Source organism: Populus alba, chromosome 4, assembly GCF_005239225.2.
Source record: "Populus alba chromosome 4, ASM523922v2, whole genome shotgun sequence".
NCBI lineage: Eukaryota > Viridiplantae > Streptophyta > Magnoliopsida > Malpighiales > Salicaceae > Populus > Populus alba.
In genome coordinates this window covers 313,683-341,336 of record NC_133287.1, presented here as the reverse complement: position 1 = coordinate 341,336, position 27,654 = coordinate 313,683, and the positions used below count along the sequence as shown (strand labels likewise).

General features: G+C 36.5%; 3 protein-coding genes and 1 pseudogene across 3 annotated transcripts; 2 read left to right on the top strand and 2 right to left on the bottom strand.

The window, feature by feature from the left end:
* The first annotated feature begins 129 nt into the window (after positions 1–129).
* LOC118058383 (protein argonaute 7-like) lies at positions 130–2,831 on the top strand (annotated as a pseudogene).
* A 209-nt stretch (positions 2,832–3,040) lies between these two features.
* On the bottom strand, positions 3,041–8,205 carry LOC118058414 (uncharacterized membrane protein At1g16860). Its single transcript, XM_035071121.2, has 4 exons — positions 6,896–8,205; positions 4,775–4,930; positions 3,930–4,141; positions 3,041–3,830 (listed from the first exon to the last, which is right to left on the bottom strand). The coding sequence occupies exons 1-4, from the start codon at positions 7,610–7,612 to the stop codon at positions 3,638–3,640; spliced, it is 1,278 nt and encodes a 425-aa protein (XP_034927012.1). The 5' UTR covers positions 7,613–8,205; the 3' UTR covers positions 3,041–3,637.
* Positions 8,206–15,971: 7,766 nt separating this feature from the next.
* On the top strand, positions 15,972–20,553 carry LOC118058415 (serine/threonine/tyrosine-protein kinase HT1). Its single transcript, XM_035071122.2, has 3 exons — positions 15,972–17,460; positions 18,238–18,693; positions 19,889–20,553. Exons 1-3 carry the CDS (start codon positions 17,044–17,046, stop codon positions 20,135–20,137), a joined length of 1,122 nt encoding a protein of 373 aa, XP_034927013.1. The 5' UTR covers positions 15,972–17,043; the 3' UTR covers positions 20,138–20,553.
* Positions 20,554–23,308: 2,755 nt separating this feature from the next.
* Positions 23,309–24,364, bottom strand: LOC118058416 (uncharacterized). Its single transcript, XM_035071123.2, has one exon. It carries the CDS (start codon positions 24,198–24,200, stop codon positions 23,547–23,549), a length of 654 nt encoding a protein of 217 aa, XP_034927014.1. The 5' UTR covers positions 24,201–24,364; the 3' UTR covers positions 23,309–23,546.
* Between the last annotated feature and the right edge of the window lie 3,290 nt (positions 24,365–27,654).

Genomic DNA, 27,654 nt, shown 5'->3' with positions numbered 1-27,654 from the left:
AAGATATCTCTGAGGGCCACTTCTTATTAGCTTTTCGTTGATGGCATCATGGCAAGGAAGAGCTCCAACATTAGAATGAAAGGAAAAACCTGTAAGGTTCCCGGCTTTCTTCATCCCAATGAACATGTGATGTTCATGGGAGCGGATGTGACTCATCCTTGCCCACTAGACGATATTAATCCATCTGTTGCTACTGTGGTTGGTAGCATGAACCGGCCTGCAACAAACAAGTAGGTCTCAAGAATGAGGTCGACAAGAAATCATTTAGGACCTTGGTGCAATGGTGAAAGGATTACTAGATGACTTTTACCAGGAATTGAATGAACTTCCATAAAGAATAATATTCTTTAAGGACGGAGTAAGCGAAACCCAATTTTATAAGGTCCTTAAAGAGGAGTTGCAAGCCATCAGAGAAGCTTGTTCTAGATTCCTTGGTTATAGACCTTCCATTTCTTTTGCAGTAGTCCAGAAGAGACATCACACAAGGTTCTTTCCTTGTGAGACTGATCCATCTTCGACTAAGAACCAATTTTTTGACAAAAATATACCACCTGGGACTGTTGTGGACACTAATTACCTGAGACTGTTGTTAACAAGAGAAGCAAAACCATGCATGCATCAACAGACAGTCAAAACAATCTCATTTTAACAAAAGAAAACAAGCCCGTGTAGAAATAAACAGAGATGGAGATGGGGCTTATCCGACTTGCACTTCTACAATTTTAAGAAATGTATAAAGAATAAAAAATAAAAAGAAGGTTGCTGGGTCTTAGCCGGGTTTACCCGGGTCGACTCCCTAGCAGATTTTTACTTAGATTCAGACCAGTCTCAAGCCCAGGTTTCCCAGGTCCCGAGTCTACCCACTAGGCTGGTTCGGGTTTCAAAACTGTGCGTTATAGATATTTATAAGTTATAGGTCATAAATTGTGATATAATAATAATATAAGAACTAAAATGAAAGTGTATATACATATTAAGTATATTAGTATATGATAGTAAAATGCATGTTAGATAACATATAACACATGAAACCTTAAGATCCTGATAATAAATAAGGTTTGTAACTTTAGTAATATACAAGGTTTGCAACGCCAATCATCTGGAAGGATAGTCACCACATGTTAATATTTCTTTCACTAGTTAGATATATAGATTATTAAATGTACATAAACTAATTACTTTTTATTAGTATGAAGTTTTTGGCAAATATTCCAATATCTAAATATAACAAATATATATATATCAAAGCAAACAAATAATATACCAAATAGTATTAAATCATCGGAACGTGAATATAAATTTAATAAACTAATGAGTATTTAGAAAAAAAAATCAACATATAGATATTCTTAGAAAGTCATGTGTACCCATCATACAATTAACATATATAAATTAGAAGAAAAAAAATTAATCTAGTTGAAAATATTATCATCATTTTTAAGTGTATTCAAATGTGTTTTTTCTCTTTCACGGTCCTCTCTCTATCAAAACTCATTTGACATTATAAAAATTCTGATCTCTCTCTAGGCTATTGGCTTTCTTATCGCCACTGAAAAGAAAAAAAAAATCATAACATTTTATTTTTGCATTTGAAATTATGTATAAGTACATTTTAAAATATATTTTAACTTAAAAAATATTAAATTAATGTTTTTTAGTTTTTTTGATGATTTTTTATGCTGAAATAAAAAATAAAAAATAAAATATTTTAATATACTTTTAAATAAAAAATACTCTTATAAAATACTTTGTAGTTACAAGAGTAGCTAGGTTTTTTATTACTGATAATATGTTTAAAGAAACAATCTTTATAATATTGTAAGAATATATTGACTTGTGTACAATAAATTTTATATGCTTCATGGAGGTGAATCATCCGTAGATAGTAGTAGTGTAGTACCATACTAAAGTTTAGAATTAATGGTTAAATAAAATGTAAATTAAGTTAATATTGTTCCTTAAAATAGGTGTTGCCTCTATGATCGGAAATTTATTTATACTATCATTTCAACCATGTATGTTTACTTATGTAGCAAATCATGACAGGAGCTAATTATCACCATTCCTGAAGTTCTTTGATGGCAGTGGCGAAAGTCTCATGGAAGCACAGGGGGTGCAAGCAAAACACAATAGTAAGAGGATCAAAGTATGATAAAATTAAGAATAGAAGGGCCAATAATCTGACACCAGCAAGTGTCGTTGACTCGTTGTCAGAAACAGGATCGATGTCAAAGCAAGCAAGCAAGTCGTTTGTACGATGTTTCAAATGAACAGAAAGGCATAGACAAACTACGGTGTGTATCACATTACAGAACAGGTGGTGGCATCCTCATCCATACATAATATTGGGGCTTACCAAGGTATTGTCCGCTTGTGTTCTTCCATTTATGTCTGAAAATATGATGATGAACTTGAAGCTGTTACCCTTGTTTGAAAGACTGGAGGTGCTTGTGTAGACACACCATGCTCTTGTTCTGGTCATTTTTGTGCATAATACACTCGTGCGAACTGTATGGCTCCTGGGATTGTACCAACACACCTTGCTGATTCCATTACAAGCAATAAGACGATTGCAATTTCAGATTTCTGTCTTCGAGTTGTTTCAATAATTTAAAAAAGGAACAGTCGCAGGCATGTCCTGGACTGGACTGGATTGTTAACTGTTGCAGAGGAAGACCATTGAGGATCAGACCTTGCTCAACAGGCTTGGTACCACGGACGACATGGTCTCTGCAGTTGCCTTTTCCGCATCCGATGATGCTTCTTCCATAACAAGGGTAATTTTGGTGGTTGCCGGAGGGATGCCGTCCAGACTAAGTTCCCTATCTTAAAGTTTTACCCTCACAGGAAACATGTTTTAGTTTTTCAGTGCCAGCGTAAACCTGATAAATAAGAAAATTTTACGATGATGCTCAAACTCACAGGGTAATTGCCCCTTGAATTTTAATATACGTGCCTCCAAGCTACAGAGCACAACAGAATGTTAACGTAGATGCCATTTTCACAATACAAGCAAATAGGCAACACAAGGCCCTAATCGTACACAAAAAAATAAATTAAATTAAATTAAACAATCCCCAAAAAAAAAAAAAACCACAAACACAAACACAGAGAATGTGGTTGTGTGCTGTGCATGGCGCACCTCACCGAAAGCATGAATTTCATGCTTTTCAAGAGGTGCGTCCCTATTAAACAAGCATACATGAAAACCTCTATAATTTATAAGAGGAACCCAAATAAAATTACAGTGCATTTGCTAGATTATAGTTCAGAAGAAGGCAAGAATTCCATACCCCGTAGCGCGGCTCTGCTACTTATGTACACAAATCAGCCAATATCAAAATGCTTAGCGCTACCACACTACAACATATTTCAGCATCTTCCGTTGGGTGTTCTTTTTCCCCATTGCATACTACTCTCCATCACAGCACATATAACTTAGACTATGCTTGACTACTACATGCTCATCGTTCTTCCATCTCTGTGACTTATGTGCCATTTACATGCTCCTTTAAAACCTTAAAGGAAGGTACGGTTTGGAGGGTGCTTGATCATTGCCTTGCTTGGCACCCTTCAAATATTTACTTGTGAAATCCAGTTCGAAAGAAAACTTAGATTAAGATGAACAGCTAAATATCTACACGGGAACCACGTCAGCATTTTGATTATCATCGCATGTCAAAACAAGGCCTTCAACATAGGTTGGGAGGAGGCATCGGAACCACTGACAACCTGTTGAGAGAGGCTCTTGGGGGGGCACGATCATCAGCACGTTATCGTGTCGCCGAACAACACCCATCACGCTTACAGTGCTCCCTTCTTTGATATACCTGGATGCAAACATATCTCAGAAGTATCCCAACCAAGAAAACTCACTAGAGCTGCCAAATCAAGGAATCAGTTTGTAAAACCCTTTTCTTAAGCCATACCCTTCTTTGAGACGCATGATCCTGTCATCACTTGAAAGGTTGCGATCAGCTAACCAGTGTAAAAAGCTGGAAGACAAGTTCATGTTCTCCTTTTTCACGTCCACTACTGTAGCTTCCCTGACAAATGGAGCAACCTTGGCTCCATAGCCCGCCTTTACTAGTGCTCTTAGTCCAGATTGGAAATCTGATATGTAAAAATCAGCAACAAACTTCTGTTCACCAGAAGCAACGCATCATAACAAATGCTGAATTAGAGGCTTTCTCCAAGAAAAAAATACCTTAGCTACAGTAAATAATGCACACAATTAAGAAATGGTTGCATTATGAGACACCAAAGATAGTATTCCCAGTTTTCAATAATCATAGGGAGTCAGGTTATGTTTTTTCACTAATGGCACACCAATTAGAACTATCTGCATTTTCTGGTTTCTTAAATAGCTATGTACTAATTAAGACATCCAGTGGCCCAATCAAATGAAGAACTCCTTGTGCTTATTACCTTATCGTCATGCATGCGTTTACAAACTTAAGGCATTCAGTGAAACATGAAGTACAGGTAAATATTGACTTCCAATTTCATATAAACTTGCCCAGAACCTGATTTTTATTCCCTAATCAATAACTTACATTTCTTCGGTCAGCTCCACGTGGCCATGCCTCAGTATAGGAACATAATTTAAGTGTCAGGTGCTTTGTTTATTGCTCAAACGTTCTGAGGCATTTAAGTAAATTTAACTCTCTGCTATCGTTTACTAAAACCCAAGTGCCATGAGCTGAAGCTGAATCATCATTTGCTAACTGTTTTTCACATCAATATTTTCACAAATCAACGTGAGCAAACTCACCTCTGAATGTCTGGATCCCCATGAGAAAAAGCGGTGCTTTGAATGGGCAGACTTTCCACCCAACCCTCTAAATTCATACAACTCTGTTGAAACATATACACATCTGTGTACCTTCTGGTAAGATGACTCCAAAGGTATACTGCCACAGGTGACAACCTACATAAAAAGATAAACCAGACACAATATTGTGACATAATATAGCAAGAATAAAGTACAAATTTGAAGCAAGTGCTAAAAATGGTAGCTTAAACTGTGAAACAACATTTAAGGCTTTTCAAATTTGTACAATGTTGCCCCCTCAAAAATATTTTATATTTTGACACTAGCCGTTTGTTTTGTTCAACTTTCTTAAACCCCTTTTCATCTTTTAATTTTGGCATCCTAAATTTTACATTCAAGCTGCGCCTTGCATCACTTCAATAATAAATGTAAACTCTCATGATGTGATACTCTACAAAAAATGGAGGCAATAGAATAAGGGATGACTGGTTTCTATAGCAACTAGTGAAGTTTGCACTGCCTTGGCCCTATTAAATGATTAAGGTTGTTCACCTAACAAAAGTCTACAGAGTGTACAAATAAACAAGGACTTATTTCCACTTTCCACGTTGAAGAACACCTTCAATGTTCAAGACACTAATAGGATTGATAGACAAGGCATCCATTTTGTCATCTTCACATGGCTTTAGTTCAAACAACAAAGAAGGAAAGTATTCAATCAAGCCTCCACTATATTTGCAAAGAAAGAGCTGGAGAGCACCCAGTCCACCCCTGCCTATTTTTAAAAATGCCATTGTAACTTCAACTCAGCAAATCTTTGACATATTAAACAAATCCGCCGTACCATCTTGATCTCCTATTCCTGGTAATGAAAACGTTTTTTCCACAAGACTCTGCAACAGCCTCTAAGAGACTTCTCAGAGTAATTGTTTCTGCACCACAGAAGTCCTTGGCATTTTTCCTCCTCATATTTCCATATAAACCAACTGACTTGCAGTAACATATACTCCAAAGACTATACAAGGGACTCAAGGTGAAGACTCAACTGCTCTTCAAGAGAAAGAATAAGAACCTCATATTAATTCTCGTAGCAAGTTTGGAAGTCATCTCACTTTTTTTTTTTTTTTTATCCTTTAACCTTGACAGAAGCAAATTTTGGTTCCCTTCAATTCTAACTTTGCACATGCAACAACAAAAATCAACCGTAACAGCTGCATTTCCTCAACATTTGTTGTTATGTGAATTTAAAACCTCCAAGAAATTTCCTCAACTCACCGACAAATTTGACACTCCACCAAAAATGTAAATTCCTAAAGTGGCATGTAAAAACACAATCACTTCGCAATAATTCATCAAGCAAACTATGACATCTTTCAGGATTCTATACGTTAGCCCCTAAAGAAGTAGACTATGGTTCACTCACCACCCCGACATGCATGCAAGAAATAACTCGTAATAGCTTTGCTGGCTCAACTCCACCCTTCAAGTAGAACACAATTTCCTCATTGGTGAATGCCCAGAAAACAACTTCAGACTAGTTACCTGGATAATGCAACCAGGCCAAAAAGGGTTCTATACCACCCAAATAATATTGCAAGTTTGCATCTACATCCAGAAAGATGAGTCCTTTGATTGATGCACAAGACCTCTAAAATCCTCCGGCTAAAAAAAAAAAAAAAAAAAAAAACCCTTTCTACAATATTATTATATGAAATTGAAATTTAACACATAATCCTTTGGAACACACCACCAAATCAACCCTTTATATATAAGATTCATGTTCCCATCCAAAATCTGTTCCATAAATCTCTCATTTTGGTAGTTTTCAGTTTTCTTTCCATCGCTGCCTTTCTTCATCACCAACCATTGAAAATGAATTTCAATAATGACAAATTCCGTATCTATGATACATCTAACAAGTTCAGAAAATACCACGAAAATAGACCTAATGAACGCCAGAATTGACCAGAAGATAATAAAACAATAATGGACGGTATGGTAATTTTTTTGGCATTAGTTTAATTGATACTCTTACCATAATTAGCACTAAACACAGAGATTGAGAAACACATATAGTAATAAATAAACAATAGTAGTAGTAAGGAGAGACGTTGAGATTACCCCAGTAACCTTGACATACTGTCCATCAATGGCTCCTCTAAGCTCAGTATCAGGGTATCTCCTAACAAACCCTAACAACCCACTCCTTCCCCATGCACAATTCCAAATCAACCCCACAATCAAAGGCACCAAAACAGCCCCAACAGCCAGTAAGATCACAGCTTTTTTAACTGCAACCATCAAAAAAGCCCCAACAAGCAACCCCATCACCACCACTACCATCACCACCCACACCACTGGCCTTGAAACCCTAAACCCCACCTTCACATCACCAGCCACGCTAGTCACTGCTGACCCATAAAGTGCCTTGCTTGATCCGGATCCTGTACCCGAACCGACAGCGCTGTTGTCAAGCTGACCCGATCTTCTTTGTGGGCCAGAGCCCAATGGGCCGGAACCAATTGGACCTGAGGTGAAGAGCCCTGTCGGTAGGACAACGTTCAAAGGACCTGAAGAATTTCTAATAGGACCAGAAGAAGAGTTTCTGATGGATCCACTTGAAGAAGTAGAAGCACGTGAAGGTGGTGCCTTTGGTGGTTCAACCACTGCTGGGATGTCAAACATTTTGCCTAACTCGCCGGATTTCTTAATGTCACCGCCTGTGTAAGGCACTGCGCGTGCTGCCATGGTGGGTTGCTTCTCTTTTTGTTGCTGTTCAAGTCGACCAGACACGAACAACCCGTTTTTGAGCTGGTGAGACTGAATTCGGGTACCCATTGGCTTAAAGTTTGAGACTTTGCAGGGTCTTTGGAAGACACGGTGATGGGGTTAGTAGTTACTTGGTGATGATGGTCGAGAAGGGTGTGTTTTGGTGATGGTGGTCGAGCGAGGGAGAGAGGGTGTAGAGGAGGGTGTGAAATGACAAGAAAGGGTCTGGGAAATGTGATAATGATGTCTTTATGTGTTGAAAATGGGACTATTGACTCTTTTTCATTCTTTTTGTATGTTGTTGAGGTTTCAATTAGTTGTAGTATGGGCGGTATAATACAGTACGGTAATGGGACTATATAGGTTTTTCCTCTTTTTGAAGAGAGGGGTGTGGGAACTTGAAGAGATGATTCGATGTCATGAGCTTGATTGTGCCCACAAATGGCTGAGTTATTTGACCATTTTATCCATGCATATAGTGACAGTGGAGAAAAGTGGACTCCCCCTTTTTGATACTTGCATCACCATGCTAATGATTCTTTTGCATGGACTCCTAGACGAAGGGCCTGGGTGTGGAAAAGGAGAATGAACGCAGTAAAGCTGCTGCAGCAATGAGAGCTGATCAGATTCTCCTTTCTCTTATTTATTGTTGGTCGAGTTTGCTAAATGTTTAGGTTACAGTTTTCTAAATATAGTTTCTACCAAATTGAACCGAGTAGCTTTCTAAATATCGAGCCCCTCCATTCCTTTTCTGCCTTCCCTTTTTTGGCAATGGCTCCATGCATCTCATTTATAGCTTGTAGTTGCAAGTGTTTTTGCTCCATTCATCTCATTTATCAAATGGATGGCTATGGACGTGCGGTTCTTTAGTTGAGCTGTTAATGAGCAGGCTAGCTACCAGTAGCAGTGTGGAGGAGTGCAGTGAATTGTGGATTTGCGAGGGCAGAGGAACGTGTCCATGGCAGGGGACTGGTGTACCCACGAAGCGATTTCTATCCATAGAGCGAAAGCTCCTTATCATCATCTTCATCTGTCATCGTCAGGGTGCCTAGGACATGGTCCTACAAGGAATTAGTTGTTTGTTGGATAATAGGTCCTACATTGTAGATCTGCTTCCCAGAAGATCTTGTACATTTTATATCATTTCCTTGTGCAATTTGATTAGGCATATTCAACGGTTAGGATAAATCCAATCGCAATCAGATGGCCAAAAGAAATTAATTGTGGAAGGTGAAGTGGGTCCAGTAAAACCTTGCAAAATACCACTGAGTATTCATTCATTCAGTTATTGACAGGGGTGTAAGGTTTTCTTTAACTGCTTGTTTTTTTAATATATTAAATTAATTTTTTTATTTTTAATATAGCATATGAAAACTATAAAAATACTAAAAAATATATTAATTTAATATTTTTTTAAATCAAAAATATTTTAAAAAAATCATCTAAGAACATAAATAGAAGTTGTATCAAAGATATAGATATGCCTTATCAACATCAGTAGTCTAAATTCTATAGTATTAACAGTAACATTTTCAATCAATTAGTCAATGCAAAGGGCTTCAATTTTCAAAAGGGGGAACATCATCGAAAGGGGGAAAAGAAAATCAGAAATTTGTTAGCAGACAATAAGGTTAATGTCTGGAGATAACAAGGTTGTTAAAAATCAAAATTTAGTTACTCTCTACGGCCGGCAGTAGAATTTATTGCAGGATGGTGGTAGTTCTTCAAGCTACACATGGTGGGAATTCGGCGATGTTGGAAGATTGCAATTCAACCACGTCGGTGGTGATGGAGATGGCATGCAGCTCCAATGGCTGTCAAAGTTTGTGCAATAGGACGAATATATCCTTGTTGTGGAGACAGTTAAAATTAAGAATCATTCTGCTGACAGAATCCTAGGGGTATTAAACTAACTGCTATCTATTGATCAAAAAAAGAAAATCAGTAACAAGAAGAACAGGGAGGATGGCTGAGTGCCCTTTTATCTACGTGATTTGCTGCATTTTTCAAGACAAATCACATCATGTTTTATGTTTTTGTGGCTTGAAATGTTGTATTGTTCAGGTAGACAAGCCTCGTGAAAACTGTATTGCTTGAAAATACACTTAATTATAACATGGCGTGAAATTCTTTACCCTGCGGAGAGGAAAAGGAACAAGAAGAACAAGAGAAATGAGTTTATAATTTAGGGGAATTATGATGCGAGTATAGTATTCTAATTAAGCTAGCGATCCTATATATAAAAATGGGAAATAACAAAAAAAAAAAAAATCGAGTTTACCTTTGTTACTTTTAAAACTATAGAAAAAATCCATAAAAAATAAACTTTGTAAACTCAGGTTAATTTATGAAACCTATAATAAGTAAAATTATAGACCTTAGTTAAATAAAAAAAAGCTCAATACTATGATAGAGAATGAAATAAGTAAATTATATTTAATTAAAAAAACAAAATTTCTTTTAAAGAATTAAATATAACAAAGACCTAAAAAAAATTGAGGCAGCCCTTGTTATTTTTTAAAAAAAAAGATAAATCCCATAAAAAATGAATAAAAAAAATGTTGGAGAATGAAATCACGAAAAAAAAAGAGAAAAAAACCAAGCAAGGCTAAGTAAAACTTGTAAAGCTGGGTTAAACTGTTAAACCTATAATCCATTAAATTCTCGACTTGGGCTTAACCTAGAAGCTTAACACTTGAAAAATTAAACATTGAAAATCAAGTAATTTTAAAACAAAATTCCTTTAGAAAAGCTAAATTTAATAAAGACCTACAAAACAAAAACCAAGGCAACCTAAGCTATTTTCAAGATGACTAAAAATCTTATAGAAAGTGAAGAAAAAATTAAAACAAAATGTTGGAAGATTGAGAAAAAAAAAAAAAAAGAGCTTAATAATCTCTTAAATCTACAACCTGTTAAATTTAAGACTTGAACTCAACTAAGAAACTAAACTCCCGGCTAATTAAATATTGAAGGATAAAATAATCAATCTTAAAAAAATCTTGTAAGGAAAAAAATATAATAATAAAAAAGGATTAGATTTCATAGAAGGAAACTCAAGAATGATGAAATTGTAAAGAAAAGAAAAAAAAAACCATTGCAAAAACCATCTAAAATAAAATAAATATAATAAAAAAATATGAATCAAATATGACATATGAGAATATTTATTGGAGATGAAATTAAAAAAAAAATCCATAACTTTGTAAATTATTCTAAATAAACAAAATTATAATAAAAAAAATATGGATGGAATCTTTAAGACAACCTCAAGGATTGATTTGAATTTTTTTCAAGGTCAAGATGAAAATAGAGTAGGAGAGAAAAAAAAACAAAAAACTACACATACCACACTAGCAATAATTATGCCAACACGTGTTGCTTGTACATGAAGGGGATAACCCCCCCATCAAAGGCACCAAAACTATCTTACTACCCCTAATAACACCAAATAACTACCAAATAATTAAATGTAAAAGACAAAATAACCCCTTAATCAAAGGCAAAGTTGTTTGCATTATAAGGGCAATGATATAATTTAATTATTTGAAAATTAAATGAAGGACAAAGAACCCCTTAACCAAAGCTTAATGTTTTTTTTGTTGTCAATGGTAATAAGGTAATTATACTGTATAATACAAAAAACAATTTAACCCTACTTTTATTGTAATGACTTATAGGTCTTATGAAAAAGAACTCTGTGCCCCTAAAACAAAGCCAATTGATTTTGCTAATCAATCAATAACAAAATTATAATTTTCACTATGCAATTTACATAGTGGAACACTGTGTTCTTTTACTTTTAGCTTTTGTTAAAAGCAGGTAGGTTAGATGTGACCTAACTTGCTTGATACGGATTAAGGGAGTGTTTGGAAGTGTAATAGAAATTATTTTTTAAAATATTTTTCGCTTAGAAATGTATAAAAATAATGTTTTTATTTTATTTTTTAAAATTTATTTTTGATATTAGTACATCAAGACTATTCAAAAACATAAAAAATTAATTTGAAACTAAAAATTTTAATTCTTTTTAAAAACGTAATTCAATCACAATCCCAAATTCTCCTAAATATGTGTTTAGAATTGTGGTATGAAATACTTTCAAAAGTGTTTTTTACTTTAAAATATATTAAAATAATATTTTAACATATATATATATTTTTTAAGTTATCAAACAACACAAAAAAAAACATTAATTTGATATTTTTTCAAAACAAAAGTTCAAACAATTTCTAATTAACATAACTTGGGCTATTTGGAAAACTCCATCTCCCGATTAATTTGTTGTGTTTGGATAGGAAGTGCATGGCCCATCGATCTCTAATCATGTACAAAACAAGTTTACTCTTGTCCATGTCGTTTCTTTTTCGTTCCTCCTAGGCTAGGAGACGGTGATAGCTATCACCTAAGTTGTTCTGTCCAAGAAGGTAGCATTTCGTTTTACAAAAGCATTCTTTGTTTTGTAGCTTCCACGCACCTCTTCTTCTTCTTCTTTTGATAATTACGTTAGCCTTATACTATCTTTGCATCTTTTCTTGTCCCCGGCCCCTTGATTCATAAATGATGAAAGGGAACAAGGGCTTCATTTTCTATGTAAACTTGTGCTCCTAATAACCAGAGGAAATAGACATAAACATTGTAGAAGAAATTAGTTTGTTGATGATATTCTTTCTTATCATTGAAGTTTAAAACTCTTAAACTCCGATTTTTATGAATATTTTGTCTCATAATCTATTTTTAATCAAAAGAGTAGCGAAATCAAGACAAAAAAATATTTGTTTCCGAGAGCTTGAGTTGGAGGTAAGGAAAGAGATCATTCAATTTGTGAGTCTCGATGTGTTTAATTTGTGAGTCTTATTCTTCTTCTCTTCTCGAGAGATGTTGGGATTTCTTGATTCAGAGCCTGGACCACCCTCTCTCTATATACACAAACACACACGTATACAAATAAATGATGTATTTACAAGAACTGGGGTCACTTTCTCTTTGATTTAGAAGAGATAATTTGATTAATTTATATATATTTATTAAGTGCTCGTTATCAAGATCCTGTCAAGGAAACAAAAGACTTGGAGATTTATATGCCCTTTTATTGTAGTCAATAATAAGATTGTGTGTGAGAGAGACCTTTTCAATTAATTGTTTTTTTTTTTTACAATTCTAATTCAGTAATAATTCACTATAATATATATATATATATATATATATATATATATTAAATCTATATTTTCAAACCGCAACCACCACAAAAACTAACTACCGTAATACAAAAGAAATCTGTAGTTCTCTTGTAGTACGTAGTTTTGTATTGCTATGTAATTGTAACACTCTCTCTCTCTCTCAAGGTGTTGTTGTTTCTCTCCATCCCTTTTTCTGGCACCCGATTCTTTTCTCCTCTTCCTTTCGTGCTTGGCCATTTTTGCCAAACAAAACTATCACATTATTGGTTCTCTACCGTGATCATATATGTCGTCATTTGCAAATCTCACTTGCAACCCTCCATTTAATTAGCGATAGCTTTTTATGTGGGGCTTAATTTGCTGTTTGTGTTCTTGTGCTGTCAGGGATTACACTCAAAGGCAAATATAACCGCAAACGGGATTTAGGCCTTGTTTGTTTCCCAGAAAGTAGTTTCCGGGAAATCATTTTCCAAACTTTCCTGTGTTTGTTTGTCATTAGAAAAGTTGGTCAACGGAAAACAATTTCTGGTCAGCGGAAAACACTTTCTAGTCAACGGAAAACACTTTCCGGTCAACGGAAAATACTTTCCAGTCAATTTTAGTCAAAAAAATTTTGACTTGGTTTTCAGGAAAGTGTTTTCCTTTAGCTGTGTTTGTTTTCCGGAAAGTGGTTTCCGGGAAATCACTTTCCAAACTTTCTTGTGTTTGTTTGCCAGTAGGAAAGTTGGTCAATGGAAAACACTTTCCAGTAAAAGAAAAATTTGGCTTGGTTTTCAGGAAAATGTTTTCCTGAAAAATTTGAGGGGAAAACACTTTCCGGAAGTTGTGAAAAATTTAGAAATGTCATTATTTGCTGATTATATCAAATTTGATCCTCAAACTTTTGATTGCTATATATATTTTGTTTTGAATATTTATTTTTCAATTTCATCTCTTAAAATTTTATTTTTATATTAACTTTGGTCCTTATTTTTATAATTGCTATTTGCTTTTTCCTTATCATTTTTTTATTGAAATTTTTTATTTATCAAATTTGATCCTCATTTTTTTGATTGTTACTTATTTTATTTGAAATAATTTATGAAATGTTGATTATTATTATTTTAATTTCTTCATTTTTTATTTTTTTAATTTTTTAGATTTGATCCCTATTATTTTGATTATTATTTGTTTTATTTGAGATAATTTATGAAATTATATTTTTTTTTTCAATTTCATTCTCATTTAACTTTTTAATTTGTAAGATTTGTTCCTCATTATTTTAATAAACTTGAGAAAAATAAAATATTAATAAGTTATTTTCCAGCTCATTTTCCATGACATAACCAAACACTGGAAAGTGTTTTCCAGTTCATTTTCCATAACACTACCAAACATCGGAAAATACTTTCCCGGAATTCACTTTCCAGGAATTCACTTTCCCCGGAATTCACTTTCCAAAAGGAATTCACTTTCCTGCAAACAAACGGAGCCTTAAGTGTAATAATATAATCACTTTCAGCTCAGCCAACATGATTTTAATAGGCACACAATATGATTATTGCCATTGCTACGCTCCGCCAGCATATGGTTGGAAATGGATGGTATGATTTTGCAGTAGTTGTATATCTTAACACGAGGTTTAGACTCTGAACAATACATGGGTTTTTTGGATGATTTCAAGGACATGTTTATCATTTCTTATTGGTAGGGTAGCGTATGAGTTTTAACAATTTAATAATAATGATGTCGTTCGTAGGTCTAGTGCATCGGATCCCTTAATTTTGTCATTCCTGGGCCAAGGTCAAGCTAACTGGACTTGGCAGATGCATTGGCCTCGAACCTAAAAAGAAGAAAGATTCGAGAAGCGTTGCATCTCTCGTCTAAGCTTAATTATCAACAGCACCCCAGGCTTCGGGCCACTAGAAGTGATATTTGCACCTTTCTTATTCAAGCTGCCCAAATTGAATTGTTATCCTTTCCTATTGCAAACACGTTTTGACTCCTTAGCACTATCCCAGGACCCATCCAGTCCACAATGGCGGAATAGCTGACACAGACAAGGCAAGCAGCCACAACTTGCAATGAGGATTGTATCAAGCTGGGGTCCCAAATGGATTTGGCCATACACTTCCATATATACGAGTTGAGAAGCAACTGCATGCATGGGCAAGAGATTTGTTCAATGACCATCCACATCAATCTTAATTGTTTCATGAGTGCATGCTCATGAGAACTGTGCAGCTAGCATAGAAAAGGAAGTAAAATTGACGAACAACTTATTTTGGCACTGTGATACAAATCATAAAATCTTTTCCCTTTGTTTCTTATCAAAAGATAGGAAAGGAATACTTCTGTGTGTGAAAGAGGGTTTGAGAATTAATGAGGTGGGCAAGTCCCTTTCATTGCTTTTTGGACACCGACGTCCTTGTTGCTTAACCTTATTCTATGCTCACAGTGCCTATCCTATACACTCATGGAATACTAGTAGACTTACCTTAGCTTATAAGCCAATCATGGAGGGGAGAAGAACTCCTGCTTTGATTCTTTGATACTCGTACCATAATAAAACGACAGAGAAGCTATACTTTCAATTAATTTGTTTTTTAAACTCCACCTCAAAGTAATTAATACAAGCTAGCTCCAATGGCTTGGAATAAAGTGGTGATCATGGGTCTGGCAAGCACCAGTACAATTCCATTATTATCCAAGGTATATGCACTCGGCCCTTTCCTTTCCTTTCTTTCTTCCAAATTACGTGGGAATTTTAGGTAGAGGTAATTGAGAAGTAGCGTAAATCGAAAAACATTAGCTAAAATATGAATAAAATAAAATAAAATCACAATATGAAGTGATATATATGTTCATCAGTATGAACTAATTATCTCGCATGCCACTTGCTAGGCAGGGGTGTTAGATGAGATGATCTTCGCCTATGGGACGTAACATCGTTTACCGTTGCAAATCACATGCAGGCTGCGAAAGCCGTTGCCAATAGCCCTTAATTGGTTTAGAGCCTACGTTAATTGAATTCATTTTCATATCATATCGACTGATCCATTTACAATTTATAGCTATCAGAATCCATAGCTAACTTAAATCCTAAGCCAAGAACAGTTTCAGACATCCATTACATCACCTGATCGTACTCATAAGAGACCATAACAAACGAGTCTATCATCAATTATTTAACCTTCATGAGATGGTATCTGCGGTAGCAATTAATTTACAAAATACCTTTTTTTTTTTTTTAATTCAGCGTAAACCGTCCGGCAAGACACGCCGTTGAATGTTTGAAAACTGTTTGTCTCAGATAAAATCTTTGTGGCAAAGACCATCTCCTCCGAAAGAAGAGAAAATAGTTAAGAACAGAAAGTGGTGTCAGATGGTGAAAGATGCGCCACTTGTCCTATCAAGGGTTGCCCACCTGTAAATGCCACTTGTGTGTGGTTCATAAATAGTAGTAATTTAAAGATGGAATCTATCCTAAAGTCTGAGTTTTTCAATATCCTAACATGGGGATGCAAGGTTTTGCTTGAAGAAGTGGAGTAATGATGTTTATCAATCAGGATCATCTGATCTCATATGATGATCGAAACCCAATCTCTGCAACTGTGGCCACTTAGCATTAATGATGATAAAAAGGACACAAGCAAAGGAAGACGCAGCAGAAACAGAGGAGTTGGATTCTGTCCAGAAAAAGCTCTCTCTCTCTCTCTCTCTCTCTCTCTCTCTCTGCTTCTATAGCTATCTCAAGAAACTAAAAGGCCTTTTCCTTTACTTTTGAATGGAGAATTCACGAGACCCCCCTGAAATATTTGCTTTGAATTCATCTATCTTTCCACTGCCAAACGACCTAATCTCTTGACCCTGCCGTGAAAACCTCTCTTCTCTCTCTCTTTTTTTCCTTTTTTGCAACAATAACACCCCTGCATTTTCATGAATTTTATCTTTTCTTTACTTTCCAATTCTTCATGTCATGAAAATCCATTGCCTTTGCTTGTTTGTTTTTCGGTAGTTATATTCTCTATTTTCATCATGGAAAGTCGTTATTTGACTGGTTTTTTCATGTACTAAAAAACCTGATGAATGTGTGCATGACTGTTTCTTGTACAGTTTTTGATCAATTCATGAAAATCCATTTTTCTTTTTCAATTTTCCACAGAACCCATGTTTTTGAATCAGTTCATGCACTTTCTAAAATCAATTCACACTTTCAGGAGGAAAGCTCCTTTTGATTGTTTGTTTTGACACACTTTTTTTTTTCGCGTCTTTCAAAAAAAAAAAAAAACACACCCTATCTTTGGCGCTAATATCAAACACAACAAGGGAGGTTCTTCAATGGCGAGTTCATGTTTCCATGCATTTCGACTTCGAAGATCGAAGAGCAAACCATTAAAAATCTCTTCCTCGTCAAAATCCCATTCGAATTCTGAAATGGAGAATTTGGAGAGGAAGAGATTTGACAGTTTGGAGTCATGGTCAATGATTTTGGAATCTGAGAATGTAGAGACTTGGGAGGCATCAAAGGAGGACCAAGAGGAATGGACTGCTGACCTTTCGCAGTTATTTATAGGCAACAAGTTTGCCTCTGGAGCTCATAGTAGGATTTATCGTGGAATTTACAAGCAGCGAGCGGTTGCGGTGAAAATGGTGAGAATTCCAACCCAAAAGGAGGAGACTAGAGCTTTCCTTGAACAGCAGTTCAAATGTGAAGTTGCTCTGCTTTCGCGTCTCTTTCATCCCAATATAGTGCAGGTATGTGTGGTTTTGCATTCCAATTTGATTAAAAGCGAAATAATTTCTTTTTTAGTGATTGGCATGTTAATGAATAATTAAACGTAATAATTGAATCCTGCAGCATTTCTTTGTTCTCTAAACTATGAAATAGGTACTTGTTCTTAAGTTGATGGAACTGTTTCTTGCGTCTAACATCCTTGGTTTTGTGCTCCAATGTGAAAACTTTGTTAAGATTGTTATGCATTCTTATCAATTAGATGTTAGTTTTTTTCATGTATGTATCGTTTGATAAATGTAATCAGTGGTTCCTGGCACTGGCTAGATACTTCTTTTTTTGCTGAACAAGTGCTTGTTCTTAATTCTATAAAACAATTTTGTCTAACATGCTTAATTTTGTAATTTGATTTTGAGCAGGAAATCTTTTCCAATGTGAAAGCTTTGTTAATTTACTGTACTTTCTTTCTCATCCTTTGTTGTCTTCAAGCTTTGGAAGATGTCATACTGGGTGACCTGATTTTTGGAAACAGCCTCAAATTTCCGCGGGACTGGCTTGATAAAAACCTCATATTTCTTATCCGTGTCTGTTCTTCGTGCCTCAACCTGAAGCTTTACTGATTTTGTGATCTCTTATGCTACTGATGCTTTGGAACAAAGTATAGCAGTGATCTTGATTTATTCAATTACTATTAGGTGGAGGAAGCATGTTCCATTAATAACTGATCTTATTGTCACTTTGTGATAGCTTATCAAAATTGGAACGTTTTATAGCAAGATGGCTAACTGCCTTCTTTACAGTTCATTGCAGCTTGTAAAAAGCCACCCGTGTACTGTATCATCACAGAGTACATGTCACAAGGAACTCTGAGGATGTATCTCAACAAGAAAGAGCCATACTCACTTTCAACAGAAACAATTCTGAGATTGGCTCTTGATATATCACGAGGAATGGAGTATCTTCATTCACAGGGAGTCATCCACAGAGACCTGAAATCAAATAATTTGCTTCTAAATGATGAAATGCGGGTTAAGGTTGCTGATTTTGGTACATCATGTCTAGAAACACAGTGCCAAGAAACCAAAGGGAACAAGGGAACCTACCGCTGGATGGCACCAGAGATGATCAAGGAGAAACATTGTACTCGGAAAGTTGATGTGTATAGTTTTGGGATTGTGTTGTGGGAACTAACTACAGCTTTGCTTCCCTTTCAAGGAATGACCCCTGTGCAAGCTGCATTTGCTGTAGCAGAGAAGGTATGCAAATTTTTTCTGTTCAAATCAACAAGCATTTGCTAATTACAAGCTTTCATTGAAAAAGATTTTCCTGCATGCTTTTCTTGTTTCTTAAAGTTTGATGTTTCCATAATGAAAAATAAATACTGAACTTGAAGCAGTGGGAGCGTCCCATGTTAATCATCTGTTTATAAGGTCAAAGAGATCTATAATCTCAGAGAAAAATCATCTAAAATGGTAAGATTGTCTCTTCTTGCATGAAAAAAATTGGCAGGAGAAGGAAAGAGATTCTATCTGCTCTTTTAGTTTAGTTATGCTTTTGATCATCTGCTAATTTCAAAATATATATCTTATTTAGGAACACATCCCTTTTGCACTCATTTTTGCTATTAAGATGATATCTGAAATTATTTGTGAAATCACTCATTGGTGACCATTGGATAACCAATACCAGTAATAATGAATGGAGGGCTTTATTTGATTTCGTATTTGTCTTTGAAGAATAACATTAGACGCTGACCTTGATATAGATATCCCTTTGATAACTACTGCGGCAGCACTTGCTTAGATTAGTGCAATTTGAAATACAAGTTTCGAAGAGTGTGTGTCACACGATGTTGATTTTCCGCTCTAGTGATCTCTATCCTTGAGGCTTGTAAACAGAATCATCTTCTTTCTTTATCTGAAACATTTTCTCCTCAGGAAGAATAGATTAATTCTGTTCTCTCCGTGATACTTTAAAAAGATTTGGGCTTCTGACTACTTGTTGGCACTACTGTTTTCAAAATTGAATGTTTTTCATCTGTCATGCGCTGTGACCTTGACAGTTAATGCTCTGTCAAATTTGTTTCAATGAAGAATCTAAATGGCAGACAATACCATTGGTGTTTGGGGTAAGACTATGAGGTTACTGGTTAGAACTTGTACCGCTCTGTAGTACTCTGAAAGAACATTTGATCTGTGCATTCAAGAGTAGGATTTGTCGGCATCAATTGAACCATGTTGAAGGCTGATAAAAACCGAACCTCATGGTTGGTCATGTTAGGGGCTATAACCATAATAAGAACATGACCTGATGGTCATTTGAAATATGAAGGACCTCTGCTAGGTGTAACATCACAGAACAGCTTTTTCCCTGAAATGTAATTAATCAGAACTTGGGATAACAGGGCAGCTTCACACCAGCTTTATTTAAACTAGTTTTTATCTTTGGCAGAACGAGCGGCCTCCACTGCCTGCTAGTTGCCAGCCTGCACTTGCACACTTGATAAAGCGCTGCTGGGCAGCCAACCCATCCAAGCGACCAGATTTCAGTTACATTGTTTCTGCTTTGGAGAAGTACGATGAATGTGTCAAAGAGGGCCTTCCTCTTACTTCACACTCGGGACTTGTCAACCGGAATGTCATTCTGGAACGCTTGAAAGGTTGTGTATCCATGAGCTCATCTGTAACTGTACATGCTTAACTCCAATTCAAGGTATTGCCATCTCTCTAGTCCTTTATAGCCATTCACTTGCACACGATGCTCTTCCAGTCATCTGAGGTTATGGTCTGGTGGAGGCATATCAATCAAAAAGGTTTTTTCAATGGGTCCCAGCTTCCTACTTTGGATTGACCAAAGAAGGTTGTTTCACTTCCTAAGAACTATAATGAACGCCAAATTCTATAGGGAAGAGAGTACTGGATATGGATGCTGCTGTGATGCTACAAGTTCGATAACGTGGTGTATCCATTTTGTACCGGTATGCTGTGGACCATCCTTGGAAGCTAAAAAAAATAAACTTTATGTTTAGATCCTTCAATCATAGGCCTGGCATTAATGTATAAATGACAATGTTGTTTTCAATATTTATTAAGCTCATACATCATTGTTTTCTTTTACATCGAGGGGTCGATCTTGTGAATAAATTTTTCTGCAGTTTGTATCTCGGATTTGAAGGCTTGCTTCCCTTCTAGCAGGTGAAATGTTAGGCAGGCTGGAACTATGATAGCTAGCAATCCAGTTATAGGAAACTCCACCTAATACCACCATTTTTCAACCTTAATAATTGATCATCATTTTCTATACAAATAGTGAAGTTAGGTTTAGCCCTTAATCATGATAGAAAATCGATTATGTCCAAGTAGCATCCATTAAAAATAAAAATAGTTGATACCTATAGCATTTTTGTTGCTTCTTCTTCTTTCTTTCTTTTTTTGTTTTTTCTCCATGATTTTCTCATCAGCAGTCCTAGGGTAACATCATCCAAGCACTTGTTAGTTGTTTCCCATGCGTTCTAAATAATTTCATATCCTCTAGTTTAGATTCTTTCATTACGTTACATAGTGTCGTTGCTTTTGATGACCATGTTCTGTCTCCATATTGGTCTTCTTCTCATATCTGTTTAGTGTTTTGCTTCACTAAAGTAGTTGGAAGTTGATTTATGACCGAGAAGAGAAATAAATTAAAATCCACAAAAAAAAAGGTGGTCTTTGCAATAATGGGTTATGGTGTAAATATGCTTTTGTGTCGATTAAAGAGCCTTTTAGGCAGCTTGGTCACATGTCATTGAGAAAAGCAGGACGATATGACACTTGCAGTGGTAGCATGGGCATCATGAGTCACCCTTTTCAGGGAAGATTACAATATTTAGTTCTTCAACCTCAAATCCTAAGCATGCATGAATTTGTCAACTTTTGACTGTGATGAGACCAGAAGTAGGCTTATCCAACGAAGGAAATTGATGGAGATGCAAGCTGCTTGATCTATGAGCAGTAGTGAATTATGAAGGACTTTTTGTATGGAACGTGACTGCTCCTTGTTCCTTTGAATTTAAGACCAGAAAACCAAGTCAAAACCAGGCAGGTTAACTTATGTCAAGGTGGGTCACACACGGGAGCAAAGATCAGCTGCGATGGAATTAGCTGCTGATAAAGGAGGTAAGGTAAATGTGGATGAGCTTCTTGTTGCTTTGTGGCCGTCGACTCTCACCGCAGTATTGACTGACTGATTCCTACCCAGAGAGAGAGTCAATGTGTAACATCATGTCATAGATAGATAGATAGATAGATAGATACTGCCTTGCGTATCATCGGGTCTTGTTTTACCATTTCCAAAATCAATTCAAACTTTTGATTCCAATTAACACGCTTCAAAATTAAATGACTCAGAGCCACTTGCTATGACGGCTTCATGTATAATTTAATTATAAGAAAACAGGGCAAACACAGTGGAGGCAGAGATTCGCAATCCAGTTATCAAACTCATTGACTCGATTAGCACCAGCGTATTACAAACAGAGCTGCGGGTGCAAATATCATCAGCAAAAAAGAGACCTTTTTGACGCCATTACAGAAGGCATGATGAGCTTCAGTGGGAAATGACAATTGAAATTGACTCTTGACCAGGTCCCTCACACCATGAAATCAACATACATTTCTCCCTTCATTACAACCCAATCATTCATGTTTTCGGTTGTTAGTTGTTGCTGGTCGATCAAGAGATGCCTGCCCCCCTACCAAAGCTAAAATTAATATCAAGCGTGGTGTGGAATATATATATATATATATATATATATATATATATATATATATGCTTACATTAATAAATAGTTCATGGTGGAAAAAAGGATGGTTTGGTGTGCTTACACGGTATCCTTTTGATTTCTCCTTTTCTGAGAAAAATATACGAAATGACTTGTCAGTAGTGGAAGGGAGGGAGCATGTCAAGCCATGGCGTGCACCTAACTTGTGTTCTTTATTTTACAGACCCAGTCATCACTGCATACGATAGGACACCATCTTAGATGGTGATTGGTGCTTCGCCACGAAGTATCGCTAGGGGTTCCAATCGGGGAGGCACCCGCTTGCTAAATGCCAGTTAATTACCAGCATCAACATGCATGCATGTGGTGTAAAACTGCATACCAAACCCATTTTCTTGGGCTCCAGGCCTGCTTCACATGGTCCGAGGGTAGAAATTAAGAAGAAGAAGAAGGGAATGCCACTATAGGCCATCGGGAACACCGAAAAGAGGTTTGGACGGGAGCGGTGACACGAATGGTGGATTAGGGTGGCCTGACCTCTTTTCTTCTTGTTTTTTCTTTAAGAAAAAGAGATCCATCCATTCAAGGCAATAACCATTAATTACAGACCATGCATTTCCCTTTGCTTTAATCGAAGATTTCTTTTGGCATGCTTTTGCCGACCTCGATTACGACGATGGCACCTACTTATTCCATTCCGTTCCCACCAGCAATGAGCAAACAAACATCTCCACTCACACCTCCTAGCTAGCAGCTATCTATAAAACTCTCTTCATTGATTCAAGGCTTTTATTTATCACTCACGGAATCACACTTGCCCTCCCGTCTCTGCCATCAGCACACAATTTACAAACTTGGAAACCATTTGCCAGGGCATGCCTCTCCTGGTTGAATTTCATGGATTTGCATGCCGTTTTTGGGTGAAAACTCTCTAAATGTAATGGCAAAAAAGGAAGAGGGTTGATTCTTGAATCGTTTTCCTCTTAAATCAAATTCTTGAGTGTTGAATGGAGCAGTGAACTCCAAGGTTAATATTAAGCATTAATTAACAAAAACTACTAATACCAATGAGAACCACCGCCTAACTTGATCAAGTAAATCAGAAGGCTAGCTAGATAAAGATGTAGTATGTGAATTCGCTAGAAAAAAAACCATCAAAATTGTTGATGATTTAAAACTAAGCCACCATATTTGTACACTATAAATTAGAAAAAAGATGGGAAATTAAAAAAACAACAAGAAGAACCTTCCCTTTATGGTCTTACATTGAAATGCCAGAAAAGTAGCCTGCAGGTTCTACGACAAGTCAAATCCACCAGGCCTTTTCCATTTTTGTTTCGATCTAATTCACTAACCCAAAACACCCCAAATCCTCTCCCCGATGAAGCTCACCAGCCTCCTGACAGACCCCTTCTCTGTCCCTTCCTCATCACCACCACCAACTCCTTCACTCCCACCACTACCACTGCTATTTCCATCCACTGAATCAGACTCATCCAGCTTGTCCTTCATTCCCAACTCTGGCCTCTTGATCAACTCACCAGAACCTTGGCTGTTTCCCTTCCTTTTCCTGTCTTTCCTGTTCTTGTTGCCGCTTGTAGCACTACTCTTACCTTGTTTCAACAACCAATCCTCAAAAGCATCAATAATCTCATGAATGAGCTGCCGGTTAGGAGACGAGTCCCATCTAATCCAATAACTCATGTAGCACCTAAAACAATCACAGTTGAACATAGGAGGGTGGTCATGACTGCTGCTGCTGCTGCTCTTGGTGTCAGAAGTTGTCTTTTGGTTACAACTACTCTTGCGGCTATTAATATTGGACCAGTTGCTGTAGAAGATATTGTTATTGCCTGAGCAGGAGATAAGATAGGCCAAGACCTCTCTGTCCTCCGGGGAGAGAGCAGCTGTGAGGGCAAGGATGGTGGCCGGAAGAAAGGACAGGTGGTCTGATATTACTGGTGTTGATGGATGCACCTTGCCTTTACGGTATAGCTTCTTCATAGCTGATACGCTGGATAGAATGGATGCTGTGGGAGGGGAGGAGAGGAGGGGGGTTATCTAGCAGAGGCAAAGACTGGTGGAAGTAAAAAGACTTTGAAACTTTGATGAAGGGGAGAGGTTATTATAAAACACCCTCACACACACTATGATAGCATAGGGGTTGGTGACATAGTTTTGGAGGGACATGAGGGGTACAGGTTATTGTGTGGGCAGTGCTATATTTTGTCAGATGAAGGTGTACTGTCTTCGGTACTCCAAGTTTTGAGTGAATCATAAGACAGAAAGTAAGCAGCAAGTACTGATGTGATGGGACCTTTGCCTTTGGTTCCTGTCTTGTCACTTAAATGTCCCTCTTTACACGCCACTTTTCAATTAAGTAGAGGTGGTGGCATTGATGGTCAGATTTGGGCTAGTCTTTCTTCTTTTTAAAAATAAAAAAAATCCACAAAAGTTAATGTTTTGCTTTAGAATAAAATTAAAAAAGAAGAGAGAATTGATTTTTGCCCGACTTAAATGAAAATAATTTTAATTGATGGAATGGTCATAATAATAAATCTAAAATGAACTAAATATACAAGTTAAAAGATCAAATACAGTCCGGGTAAAGAGGCTGACATAATAACCTAAACATGAAATAAGAAGAACAATCAATGATAATATTTTTATAACAATTGAAAAATCTCAAATTCTATGTAAGTCACGTGGCATGCTCACCTGTTGTCACTTATTATACGTACCAACAAATAATCTTCACCCTTCTCCTGCGTGTACCATACGCGTCCACAACAGAAAAATCTGGGCCTACTGGCCGTGTGTATCACTTTGAATTATGCTAGTTTGGAAATAATTTTTACACGTCTGCAAGTTTGGGGAAAAAAAAAAAAAAAAAAAACTCCTATCTTAACTTCACCTTATCTGGGCTGAACCTTTTTGGACGGTTTGACCATGTTCGAATTTTATTTTTAATTTTGTTTTTTAAGGTTTATTAAGTGATAACAAGCTTCCATGAAATTTGTTGACAGCCGAGTCTTGGATTGGTGAGTCCTTCGCGTTTTGCACTTCCAAAGTCTAGTCTTCAGGCATCACAGTTTGACCGCAAGCTCTAATTGGGCCCAGCTTATCAATTCCCTCCTGCCTTCCATGCAAGTCCGTGCCTGAGCAGGATTGTTTTACTACAGTTGAGTTCAGTTCAACAATTGGAGCATGACTCAATTCAATCCACTAATTTGCGTTCCCTTTTATTTTATGACCCCGTCAACCCACAAAAGTCGACGGAAGAAAAGTTTGAAGAAATACAGCATCCACCATCAGTTTATGAAAATGCTCAGAATGTTTCAGTAGTTGACTGCTTCAAACTGGAATCATTTTGCCACAACATGCATAATAATATCTGAAGATTTGTCCCCCCCATACATGTGACGGGCTCTCCTAAAGGTCCTAGACCTATGACAGTAAACGTATGCAAGTCCAACAGTACCCAAAGTTCTGGAATTGGGATCAAGAGGTCTGGAATGTAGTCAGGAGAGACCAATCTGAAAAGATGCAGAAAACTTACTTACTGCTGTCACAGGTATCTCATGGACCTCAAACCAAGATGGCATTTTAGCGCCATCTACAAGGACAAGCCACGGACTGCTTAGTAGAGAAATGGGTTGCATGAAGCAAGAAATTTGAAAATATCTCACTGTTAAAATGAACTACTTGTAAGGTTGCATACACAATGATGAGCTCATCTATGGGTATATATGAATTAAAATTAAAAAATTTTGAAAAGAAGGGGGGAAGGGTACATTAAGCAACCAAAAGAAGACACCCAAAATAAGGAAATTAGGAAGATTAATATGATCTGAAACTCTATAATCAATAAACCACATAAATGGGCACTATGTTAAAACCTGTTTCACCCAAAAAACTAATTTTGCAACAGCTATTTCAAACAATTTTGCACTCACATAGAGTTCAGCAAATTTTCTCATATAAAGCCCTATGAAAATATTATTCAAAACCACATAAAGAGGGAACCACGAAAAAGCAAATCAATTCCTTAGAATGCATAAAACCCCAAACCCACAACAATGATCGAGTTGTCTAACTAGAAAATCCATTCTGATCACCAGTCAGAGATTAGCTGAATTGAACAAGCCCTGACCTCAATTATCCCTAACTAAATGAAATAGTTACTCCTTAACTAAATCACCGAAATTAATAAAATTGTAAGAAAAACAACAAACGGTCACATAATTATACAAGGCATGACCAATCACAAAACAGATGGATTGTGACAAACAGTGTAAAGAATAAAGAGGGAAGGACCAGCATAAAGCACCACACGATGTGATCTTCTTAAACTCTTAGTGAATTGTGCCATTAAATTGGTTTGTTTCAGGTGACTCGCTGCATTCTATCTGCTGATTCAATGTGCAGTCCAATCTCAAATTCCAAAAGCAATGAATCCTGTGCATTACTGAAAACTCAGAGCACTAAAATAGACTTCTCATGATTTCCTTCACACTAATTCTTTTTGTTAGCTTCACCTAATGCTTTCTCCACTCCCTGTGAATCCTCAACCAATATTAAAAAATGCTAGCATACTCTACCTCACAAGTTCACAAAATCAATCTAAGTTAATTCTCAAGCAATTGACCACGATTCTCTGCCGTTATCAGTCCAGAAAATACAAACGCTATCAGCTAATAGGACAGTCTTGATGAGTACATTGGCAGGGCCCGAGTCACCAGTCCATGAAGCCATAGTACAAAGCTACAAGAAGCAGCCACGGTTTGACAAGAGGAGGAAGAAGAAATGTGGGTTTTTGGGCTGGAAAAAAACCTGCTATGAAGAATATAGCAGTGCTCAAGAGGAGGGTTCATGAAAAAATTGTTATCGGTTTTTTTTTTTTTTATATAACTCGTGGTGTTTGGGTCAGCTTACGTGCATCATAACTAATCCCTGGATTCACTGAATATCCTTACAAGCTCAGAAAACAGGTAAGACATTACAAAAAATAACAAACGTACACGTTAAACTTGAAATCTAAGATGCAAAAAACAAGAAAATCCTTGTCATCGTTAGGCTACAAGCCTCGGTGTTTCTATCGGCTTTCTTGTTGTTGTCAGTGTCAGCAGAAGCTGGTGTGTTGTTTTTGTCCTTCCATGGTGACCCAAACTTAACGGCTGCATCCGTTAAGCATTTTTCTCTCCAAATTTATTATTTTCCATTGTTATAAAAATCTGTTTAAATTAAAAGTTTAGATGATATGATTAATTAGTTTTTATATAATAAAAATAACCATAAATGATTAAATTTTCTTTTCTATTCCTACCAAAACAAAAACACCCTCCATCACTTCGCTAAAAAAAAACGCACATATTCAGAGGGAATCCATCACGTCGAGGGGGTGAAGATGTGTTAAGTTGAGTCCAAAACCCGTTATGGTTAGCATGCTATTTGGACC